At 39.2% G+C, this 10,330-nt stretch overlaps 2 protein-coding genes across 2 annotated transcripts; both read left to right on the plus strand.

Annotated features, from left to right (window-relative positions):
* Window positions 1–2,033: 2,033 nt before the first annotated feature.
* On the plus strand, window positions 2,034–4,319 carry ved (ventrally expressed dharma/bozozok antagonist). Its single transcript, XM_080875208.1, has 3 exons — window positions 2,034–2,407; window positions 3,060–3,313; window positions 3,649–4,319. Exons 1-3 carry the CDS (start codon window positions 2,068–2,070, stop codon window positions 4,018–4,020), a joined length of 966 nt encoding a protein of 321 aa, XP_080731334.1. The 5' UTR covers window positions 2,034–2,067; the 3' UTR covers window positions 4,021–4,319.
* A 2,503-nt stretch (window positions 4,320–6,822) lies between these two features.
* On the plus strand, window positions 6,823–9,284 carry purbb (purine-rich element binding protein Bb). The gene has a single exon (XM_080868911.1). It carries the CDS (start codon window positions 6,946–6,948, stop codon window positions 7,855–7,857), a length of 912 nt encoding a protein of 303 aa, XP_080725037.1. The 5' UTR covers window positions 6,823–6,945; the 3' UTR covers window positions 7,858–9,284.
* Window positions 9,285–10,330: the final 1,046 nt, after the last annotated feature.

Genomic DNA, 10,330 nt, shown 5'->3' on the forward strand with positions numbered 1-10,330 from the left:
TTAGCACCGGCTCTCCCCTCCACTGCGCGCACAGACGGAGGGTCAGCTTGAGCGCACAGCCTCGAATCCATTCTGTGATCACCACCAGAGCTCACTGTCATTATCTTATCAATGGGAGTGCTACGTTATCGACTAAAACCTCTAAACAACACAAAATACTTAACATTTACACATAAAACATCCCCCCGCCCCCGACACACACCTCTTCCTCTCAGTCAGTCTCGGGGTCTATCAGGGCGGCGGGGCTGATGTTAACAGCCACTTCACAGCTGGGATCATAATTTTCAACTCATTATCAGCCACCTTAACTGATCCCCACATAGTTTGATGTGATTTAAGGAGGTACAAAAGAGATGACCAACCAGTTTCTATCAGCAGGGGTGGAAAGTTACACTCTGCGTATCTGCATATTATGCTTTGTCAAATACGTGCATTTCCTCAAATATTTGCAAGTATTTTCTTGTTTGGTGACTTTACAAGACATTTCAGTGGGATATATCCCCAACTTTTAGCTACTCTCTTTTTATATGAGAGCTTATTTTTCACTCATCATTTGACAGTTGAAAGAGCGAATATTTTTAAATTAAACTTTTAAAATGGTCTAAAAACATTACAACATCAGTTCTTTATCAACTACAGATAAGTCATGATGAAATAAGCTATAAAAGGATCACTGTTAGTGCGCTGTGTGAACACTCTTTTATCTTGGGATCATCCCAGAAAAAGCCATTGTCCCCGTTTTCAGTCACTCACAGCTCATTGTCATGATTATTAACCTGAAACCTGAAAAGCTGCTTTTTAAACAAAGAAGTTAAATTGTTGGTGCTTCATCTGAAATTACTGGACACGATGAGCAGTTTAGCATACAACCTTTGAGGAGATTAAAGGCCATGAACGTTTCTTCGGAAAGAAAGAAAGAAAGAAAGAAAGAAAGAAAGAAAGAAAGAAAGAAAGAAAGAAAGAAAGAAAGAAAGAAAGAAAGAAAGAAAGAAAGAAAGAAAGAAAGAAAGAAGCAAAGATTACAAAATTATTAGCAAAAACGGGATATTAATAATGCTCAAATATTTTGTTACATTTGGCAATTGTATTCTTCTTGTTTTTATTCAGCTTTGATCCAATTTTCTTGTTTTTTTTGTTCTTTTATCTTTTGATAAGTTGTTAGGCAGTCATTTCTTTCACTACGTTTATATGTGTAAGGAAGGTGCTCTGCAAATGGTAAATGCAGGAATGGGTAATATTTGGAGATACAAGCATATGTATACAATTGTTTGAATTTTAATCCAGCCTACATCCTTTATTTTTAGACTGAGATTGGCTGAGACAGACTGTTTTACACAATAAATCAAGATATTCAGAAAGCAGAAAATCCTTCAATTGTTACACTGCACACCATTGCCAAATGTGTCAAATTTACAGCTGCTAAGTCTTTGGATTTGCCTTGTTGCAAAAATATTGTTTTATGTCTGTCAAATTATGCTGTTTTGGGAATTCAGCTAAAGAAATGGGAACAAATGGTGTATTTTTGTGAGAAGCTGCCAGTAACAAAGTGCCTAAAGACAAAGTTGTCTATTGCAAAGTTGTCTTTTATATGTAGACAGAACACTGGTTCATCCCTTGAAGTAGGTGTCTTTTTAATGTTTGAAAGCCTTCAGAAAGCCTAGGTAATCTTTGATCAAGACCACTGTAAAGATTTACAACAATATCTTGCTTCTTGGGGAAAAATATAAAGAAATGAGGACTGACACTAGTATTTTAAAGTTCTTCACTCACCCCAAGTGGAAAAAAACGACTCCCTAAAAAACTGCAGAAGGTTAATTTTTTAATAGGGTGGATATGGTTGTGGAAGAGATGGAGACAGTTTGGGGCAAAGTGACTGTATTATCTATGTGAAGAGTGGGAAAGAGGGTGGGTAGGGGGTCCTTTCCAGACTCACTGGAGCCTTGTTGTAACAGCCTCATTGAGACTGAATGGGACGTCTTAATTACTCAAGTTGTGAAAACTAAAGGAGGGCTGGACTGCAGGGAGGGGAGGATGTGTGCTTTGATCTTCGGGTTGAGGGAGGTTGATATGAGGTGGGATGTCTTCTATAAATACAAGCAGGTTGTAGATGAGGTAGTCATAATTCTCCAAGCTTCAGGACAAACGGATTCCTCCTCAGCAGCCATGAATGGACATTTTTCTATTGAGTGGATGGCCCAGAGCAGCCACCAAGAAGGATCAGAGACCAGCACCATAACTGTCTCCGGACCTACAGCCTGTGGGACGCTTTCTGAGAGTCTGCCTGGTTTTTATTGCAGGCAGAAGTCAGAGAATATCCCTAAGCAGAAAAAGCAAGAAAACAGGAGTCAGGCCCTTGAAGCATACAGCCAGAGTATTCTCCAGCAACAAACCGCTCCCAATAGCCAAGGTAAGAGTTCATAATGAGCCAAAATCCCAGACTCCAATTTCAATGTAAAGTCTATTTAAAAGTGAATTACAGAAAAAAGTGCATTTACATTAAAACAGCTATTAGTTCTGTGTAAATGTGCATTTTGAATTTTTTTCCTAAACATAACTTCACATTTAACTACATTTCAGCTGAATGCAAATATGAACATCTCAGAGAACATCGATCATTTTAAAAAAAAAATTTTTAATTTTAATTTTTTACGTTTTCATTGCATATTAGCGCTCCTGGGTACACAGTTACTTTAGTTGTCTTAATTATTTGATCTTTTTTTTTTTTTAATCTTATTTACTTTAGTAGAAAAAAACCATTTATGCAGCTTTATTGTTATTAGAGTACTTTTTACCTAACTAATATTCGTGTATTAATTAGAAGAATATAAGTTGATCAGTGATGCAATGCAGATGTGTTTCGTAACCTATAAATAAACTGCAATAAAAACTTGGACATTTTTATAGCTGAATTTCCATCCAGTTAACAGTATGTGGTTAAATACTCTGAAATTAATAAAGTGCTTTGTAAACTACTCAAGTAAAATACCAGAATATGTCTAAATCGACGTAATGTGAAGAACAGATTTTAAGTTTCTTTCTTTCTCACTTTCTGTTTCCAGTGACTGAGGTTGGTTTCAGCAGTGGGACAGAGGAGGAGACCTCAGGATATGAGAGCGAAGGTGGACAGTCTCTCTCCCCTTCAGCTCAAGCCGTCTCAAAATCACCTCCATCTCCTCTAGTGGGTCGCAGGCCCCGGACAGCTTTCACAGCAGAGCAGATCAGTAGCCTGGAGAAGGCTTTCAGCATAAGTGCTTATCTGGGGACGCAATCTAAGGCAGAACTCCGCAAAAAACTCCACCTGTCTGATAAACAGGTAACCACCCCCAGTATCAATACTTGACATCATGAATTCATGAACCTGGTCCTGCTGGATATTCAATTTATGATAAATCTATAATAATCAGAAACAGCAGCAAATTTCAAAAAGAAACTGCCAAGAGATCAGTTCTCATGAGCACCTATTTGATAGCAGCTACTGACCTTCAAAACCATGTACTACTTTTAGCAGTTAAAAAAATAATTAGTACTCTAAAATAATCATGCTCTACTGTTCACTAACAGAAAATTAACATTACTTATGTTTTATTTCATTATGTCTTGTATTTTAAAAATGTTTCTTATATCTTAAATTTTCTGTTTTCATCACAGATCAGAAACTGGTTCCAGAACAGACGGATGAAGGTAAAGAGAACCATGCAGGATGCTCTGGCTCAGGCATGCCAGGCTAATGTCTGCCAGGCCAGTGTTGCCCCACAGTTCATTCATTACCCTGAGCTACAGGCATACAGGCCAGGGCCATACCCAAGATACCACTCAGCAGCAGCAGTAGCACCTGAGGGCCCGGCTGCCACCTCCTACATCTATCCACGCAGTCATGTGCAGTTCAGTTCCCCTCTGCCCAGCGTCGCCACTCTGCCCATGGACTCTTTCTACCAGTACAGCAGCCTCTCAGGAGTCATGGTGCCCTCTGCCACATCTCACCTCAGAGAGTCCTACCCAACTTATCCTCCATATTACTGAAAATCACATGCAGACATTCTTCTGTAATGTAATCTCAGCTGTGATATTTTAGACAAAGGGAGAAGTTTTTGATTTGATTTTTGAATAAAATAAAATGCGTTATTAGAAACATGGCAAAAATACTGCTTTGAAGCTTGAATCAAGAATCAAACAGGGCAGTGTGCAATAACGTCTGTTTGTAATTCATGTATAGTTTGAATGTAATTAAATGTCATTTTTTAAATTTCTGTTGTTATGTCACTGTTGGATTTATGTCAGTGTAAATATTATTCAAATAAATAATAATGATTAGATTCTTATCAGATTATCTGATCTTTTTTTCTCATCTAACAGTCAAACATTTAATTCAGTTTAATTTTGTGTATACAAAGCCACTTCACACCAACCATTTCATTTTCATTCAGTTTTATTTAAATAGGATGGCATGCAGTGGCTAGATTAAAATAAAAGACTCAAAGCAGACCTAAGTAACGAGGAGGACTTTCATTATAAGCACCAACAGTGACCTTCGAGGCACTTTATATTGTAGGGTAACATCCTATAATATTAGAACTATTTGATGACCAACAGTGACTTGGGGACAATAGGAAAGACATCCTGGCTGTTTCTCCCTGGTTAATCTTTGAGGTTCTTTCCTATGGATCTCAGCTGATTATTAAGTGGTATCTATTTGTGTGCGTGTTCCCCCTATTTTTACCCTCTGCCTTAGAGGGAACATTCTCTGCTCTGTGGGTTAAGTTCCTGATAACTCCAGGTTTGTGTTTCATTGTGTAGTGGGAGTTAAAGAATATGTACATGTCTTTTGTGAGTTTGTTTTGAATTGTATACAAAATGTATAGCAGGCAAGAGCAATATGTTAAGAGTTGTAAAATACTGAGCCCTTTGGATTTTTTGCTCTTTTTAAGTATTGATTTCTGAGCAGACCATGGCTAAAATAGTCCTAGCCTATAGCCTATAACTATTTTATAGCCTATAGATATTTTAAGAGAGGATTCAGGGTCACTTGATGCAGCCTTAACTATATGCTTTGGCAAAATTTAAAGACACCACCAGAATTCCTACCCAGACTGTCAGAGTAGGGCCACTCCTACTGTACCCAAAATGGCAGACCTCCCACCCGACTGAGATTACTGAAGCCCTCCTTCTTTTCCACAGAAGTGGACTGTTTTGAGTCATTCATAAGAAAAACATTCTTTTCGCGTGCCTGACAGCACGATATTCCCTTGGATACCTTATGCTTTTGGATTTTTTTGCCAAAAGTATTGATTTCTGAGCATTGTGTTTAAGCAATTAGCTGACAGAAAGATAAGTTAATAGATGTGCTACGCTGCATGTTTATACAGCAGACAACAGCACATTATATGTCATTTATTTCTTGTTAAAGAACCTCAGACACCTATACAGAAACAAGATCAGATGCATTTATTTTCGCAAAGGGTTTAACATTCTAATGATGCTCCCTGGTGGCCGCGTTTTTAAAAACAAACCGGCAGAAACCTATCGTCCTTGACATCTTGATTGCTATCTTGCTATAATCCTTTTCTGACAGGCTCCACTGGCACAACTGTGATTTTATAAGTAAAGATTGAGGTGACATAAAAACAAACAAACAAACTATGGTTTACTTATTTCAAATGCTTAAGACTGCCACGACTTGGATGACTGAGACCCAGTTACAACAGGGATGTCAAACACATTTTACATAATGGGCCACATACAGCCAACTTTGATCGTGTCGTGAAATGATATGACAAATATGTAAGATTGCAGAAAAAGTTATGATAGTGCTTGCACAGGCCGTCCCGTGATTATAAAATATGAAGTTCATTTATTGAGAATTCACCAAAAAACAAACTGTTATTTACAACAACAAACATCAAACATCTCTTAATCAATAACTTTGGCAAAGTATGAATGGCAATGCGGTGAACAGTTTTTATCTATAGAAAACGCCGTAAAACTTACGAAAATACAGTTAAAAGTTTCAAAATCTTTGCATCCGTTACCATTTTCTAAAGCTTTCCAGTGGGGTGGATTAGAGTCTTTATTTAGGATTTATACTGACATCTTCTGGCAGGTCCGGGAAATGCAATAACAATGGAGTAAATGAAACATTCAGACGTGACAAGCTGCTGTAGAGTAGAATTCACCATTATTATTTTCTTCTTATTCTCCATCTTCTCTCTGTTTTCTTTTCTTTTCACTCTCACCTCCCTCCTCTTAATTCTCCCCTTCATATTCTTTTCTCTTGTTCCCCAGCCTTCCGTTTATTCCTCTTCACCCCTTGTTTCTTCTTTCTTCCCCCCTTGTTTTCCAAAGTCATTCTTTGCTATTTTATTTTGTTGGTGTACATAAGTAAGAATGTGGATGTTGAACAGTTGTAATGAGGTATTGTTCATTTTATGTAAAATTGTGCACACAAAACATGTAATCTACTTATCAAGGGTAGTGTATTTTCACAGACTTGTTAAACAACATGAGATCCATCTCAACAAAGAACGATTATTATTATGTGGTGTACTGTACTAGTTTATCTAGCTATTTTTCACATATATAAATAGGTTGGAAATGTCCATTTCGAAATTTAACTAAAATGCAAAAGTATAATTGTGAAAAAAAAAACCCACCCAGATTTCATCATGTTCTAACCAAGACGATTTCACAATCGGGATTAAAAAAGTTTTACAAGACGTAAACGGAACTTCAGTCTGAACCAATAGCTAGAGAAAAATATTACAGGTGGGCACGGCTTACAATACCGGCGGACCAATAGGAATGCCGTAATCGTGTGAACTAGTGAAACAGGCAGTTAGTTGGACCAATCACAACGTCCCCCGAAGGGCACCCATGATGCACGGGAAGGAGGCCCGCGCTGGCTGAGTGCACGCAGAAAGCAGCTACGCAGGAGAGAGGGGCAGAAGCCGAATGGTGGAGCTGAAGATGGCGGATGGCGACAGCGGGAGTGAGCGCGGAGGTAGTAGCGGGGGAGGAGGTGGAGGTGGCTTCCAACACTTCCAGAGGGACCAGGAAACCCAAGAACTGGCGTCAAAGCGTCTGGACATCCAGAACAAGCGCTTCTATCTGGACGTCAAGCAGAACAACAAGGGCAGGTTCATTAAAATCGCCGAGGTCGGGGCTGGGGGCTCTAAAAGTCGCCTGACCCTCTCGCTGTCAGTTGCGGCGGAGTTCCGTGACTATCTCGGGGATTTCATCGAGCACTACGCCCAGCTGGGCCCTAGCAGTCCGGAGCAAATAGCACAAGCTACCGCGGGTGAAGACGGTGGGCCGAGGCGAGCTCTTAAGAGCGAGTTTCTTGTCCGGGAAAATCGCAAGTACTACCTGGACTTGAAAGAGAACCAGCGGGGGAGGTTCCTCCGGATACGGCAAACCGTAAACCGCGGACCTAGCTTTGGAGTGGGGGGCCCAGTGGGCGGCATGCTGGCCGGCCAGACCATAGCCCTTCCGGCACAGGGGTTAATAGAGTTTAGAGACGCCCTTGCTAAGCTCATAGATGATTACGGGGGAGACAACGAGGAGATGACCGGGGGCATGGCCGCCGGGGGCTACGGCGAGCTTCCCGAGGGCACCTCCATCATGGTGGACTCTAAACGGTTCTTTTTCGACGTTGGGTCCAACAAATACGGCGTGTTCCTGCGCGTGAGCGAGGTTAAGCCGAGCTACAGGAACTCTATCACCATCCCGTTCAAAGCCTGGAGCAAATTTGGAGGAGCTTTCTGCAGATATGCAGAGGAGATGAAGGAGATCCAGGAGAGGCAGAGGGATAAAATGTACGAGAAGAGAGACGAGTCCGAGGGGGACGATGTGGATGACGACTGAGAAAAGAAAAAGCTATCAGCCAAGTTACATGATGGCAGATCTACACTATAGGGTTATTTTGCGAAAAAACAAAAACAAAACAAAAAAGAAGCAGAAATGACAGATAAAGTGCATGACAAATCGTGCTGTAATAGCCTACTAAAGTATTGTGGAGTTTTAAAAAAAGAAGTACATGTGCAGGGAATTTTTGGTGTATTATCCTAAAGTTTGTTGGGCTTGAGGTTGAAGTGGTGGTTTGAATTTCTGAAAGTGAAAATGTATGGATGAGATGTATCTCATTGGCTGAAAAAAAAAGTGAGTTATGCTTTATTGTTGGAAAAAATAAGAGGAGCAAGTTGGTTTTTCATAACTAGAGGTGAAGCCATTGAATGCTTTCCTATGTGCAACATAGTTTCTATTTAAAGAGTGAAGACCTGTTCAAGATGTTTTCCCTTCTTGGTTAAAGGAGAGAGCTAGCATCCATCCTGTTCCAGTCCAGGACTCTCCTCTGTGGGAAGTTTGCGGGACTTTTGCAAGTCAGACAGGAAAAGCTGAGAGCAATGCAGAGACAGAACTGCTGTCACTCTATGGATTTTATTTGTTAGATATGTCAGCAGCTGGAGAGCTGTCAAACAACCGCACAACTGCTGCTGCAGCATCTGCAGGCTGTTAATCGAAAAGATTACCCAAAATGACCGGGGGGGGTTGTTACTAAGAGGATTATCTGTAAGCCCAAACAAAAAGGGCCTGGTGGACTAAATTAAATGCTTTGACTCCAGTAGTCAGTTACAGTGCAGAACAGCTGGGTTTTATGTTATACATATAATCTTAGCAAAGCGTACTTCTTATTGTTTTGAAGAAGATTCACTCTGTGAGGAAGGGTGGTGACTCTTCTCACACCAGAGCATCCTTGGTGTTTGAGAACAACCGCTTGGAACTGGGGAGCAGATGCCACCGGAGGAAACACAGATATTGTTTTATGGGACTTTTCAGATGATCATTTGCTAACAGGGGTCCAAATGTCTTGCAGTTGGAGGAGGAGTGCTGCATTACATGTAGCGACAAGTTTTCTCATCAGCCTCGTGTTCAGAACTGGACAGCTGGCCTATTCAGCCACAGGCCATTCTCTGACAGCACCTTCCAACACATTATGAAGACCCTGGACAGAAACACATTGATGGATGTTTTCTTTTGTTTTTCCTTTTTTTTGTTTCTTTCCCCCCCCCCAAAAAGAGCTATATTGAAATGAGATTCTACTTGTAGGAAAGATATTACCAAACAAACCAGCAAAAGATATTTTCAGATACTTATTAAGGAAAACATATTTCAATCCTAAAAATAAAAAGTTAATTTCTTAAAAGAGAATTGTGACTCGATCTCAAGGTAATTTTTTCATGTTCTTAGAGTGAAAGTATAACACTTCATTTATTAAACAATTTGAAATGAAAGACTCGATGTTGTGACTGTGTACTTGAAATCAGGTTATTCATTTTGCAGACTAATTGGGTGAATTGTTTATTTTCTTGGTTAAATATGTACAAGAACAGTCTGAGACTGCATACATCTTCCTGCAACATTTTACCTTTTCAAGTTATGTAAGTGTTATATTATTATATAATTATATAAAGATGTCCCAGACCAGCGTAAGAGTCCATGCGCAGCAGATGTCCATCTAGAGACCAGGCCACCAGGCTATGACTACACTATGCAGTTTCTCTTCCAGTGCCACACCGGTCTACCCACTCAGCTAGTTCTGCTGGATATTTTTTGTATATGGCAAAAAATGCCCACTTTTGCCTGATGTCACAATGGTGAAGAATCTTTCCACAAATCCAGGTCTGATTCACCCCCCAAAATGAATCATTTTAATACTAGTAAAACATTAAATTTCCCTGTCTTTTTATTTAGTTATTTATAATTTTAAGTAATTCTAAATCAAATAAGATTTTGTTTTATTGTTTAGAAATTGCTTTATTATTTAGAATGCAATTTCTGGTCAATACTGTCAATATTCAAAATAATGAAAACGTTATTTAAAACAGAAAAATGCCAAAATAAAACCTTTTGGCTGATATATTGACCTTAAAGAGTATAATTCATTCCAGCAATATGACCTAATGCAGATGTGATATTGCTAGTGATTTATCAGTCCAGCAAGATACAGTTTGCATTCATTTAAGAGGTTCATGTGACTATTAAAGTGATGACACCTATTAGTTCTTTACTTATTAGGACTTAGTTCACATGTGCAGGTAATGTTTACTCTCATTATTTACTGGCATTTATTATATTATTATTAAACAGAAGTATCTATTTTAAAAAAGAAACAGCTCTGTAAATATCTGATTAATGTTCTGTCGATGAGTTTCACTTTTAAACTGTACTACTTGGCACCACTTTGAGCTTCATTTCATACATTTGGTTTCATTTGGTTAAAACCACATTTGACATTTAAGAGTACTTTTGAAATCCATATTTACTTTGGCGAACTTAA

The sequence above is a fragment of the Rhamphochromis sp. 'chilingali' genome, assembly GCF_963969265.1.
Source record: "Rhamphochromis sp. 'chilingali' genome assembly, chromosome: 2".
Classification (NCBI taxonomy): Eukaryota; Metazoa; Chordata; class Actinopteri; order Cichliformes; family Cichlidae; genus Rhamphochromis; species Rhamphochromis sp. 'chilingali'.

Excerpts from the sequence above, each read along its gene's own strand:
- ved (XM_080875208.1), top strand. The coding sequence starts at position 2,068 with ATGAGGTGGGATGTCTTCTATAAATACAAGCAGGTTGTAGATGAGGTA. Across the intron at positions 2,408-3,059 it reads AACCGCTCCCAATAGCCAAG|TGACTGAGGTTGGTTTCAGC; the intron begins GTAAGAGTTCAT and ends TTCTGTTTCCAG. Across the intron at positions 3,314-3,648 it reads TCCACCTGTCTGATAAACAG|ATCAGAAACTGGTTCCAGAA; the intron begins GTAACCACCCCC and ends TTTTCATCACAG.
- purbb (XM_080868911.1), top strand. The coding sequence starts at position 6,946 with ATGGTGGAGCTGAAGATGGCGGATGGCGACAGCGGGAGTGAGCGCGGA.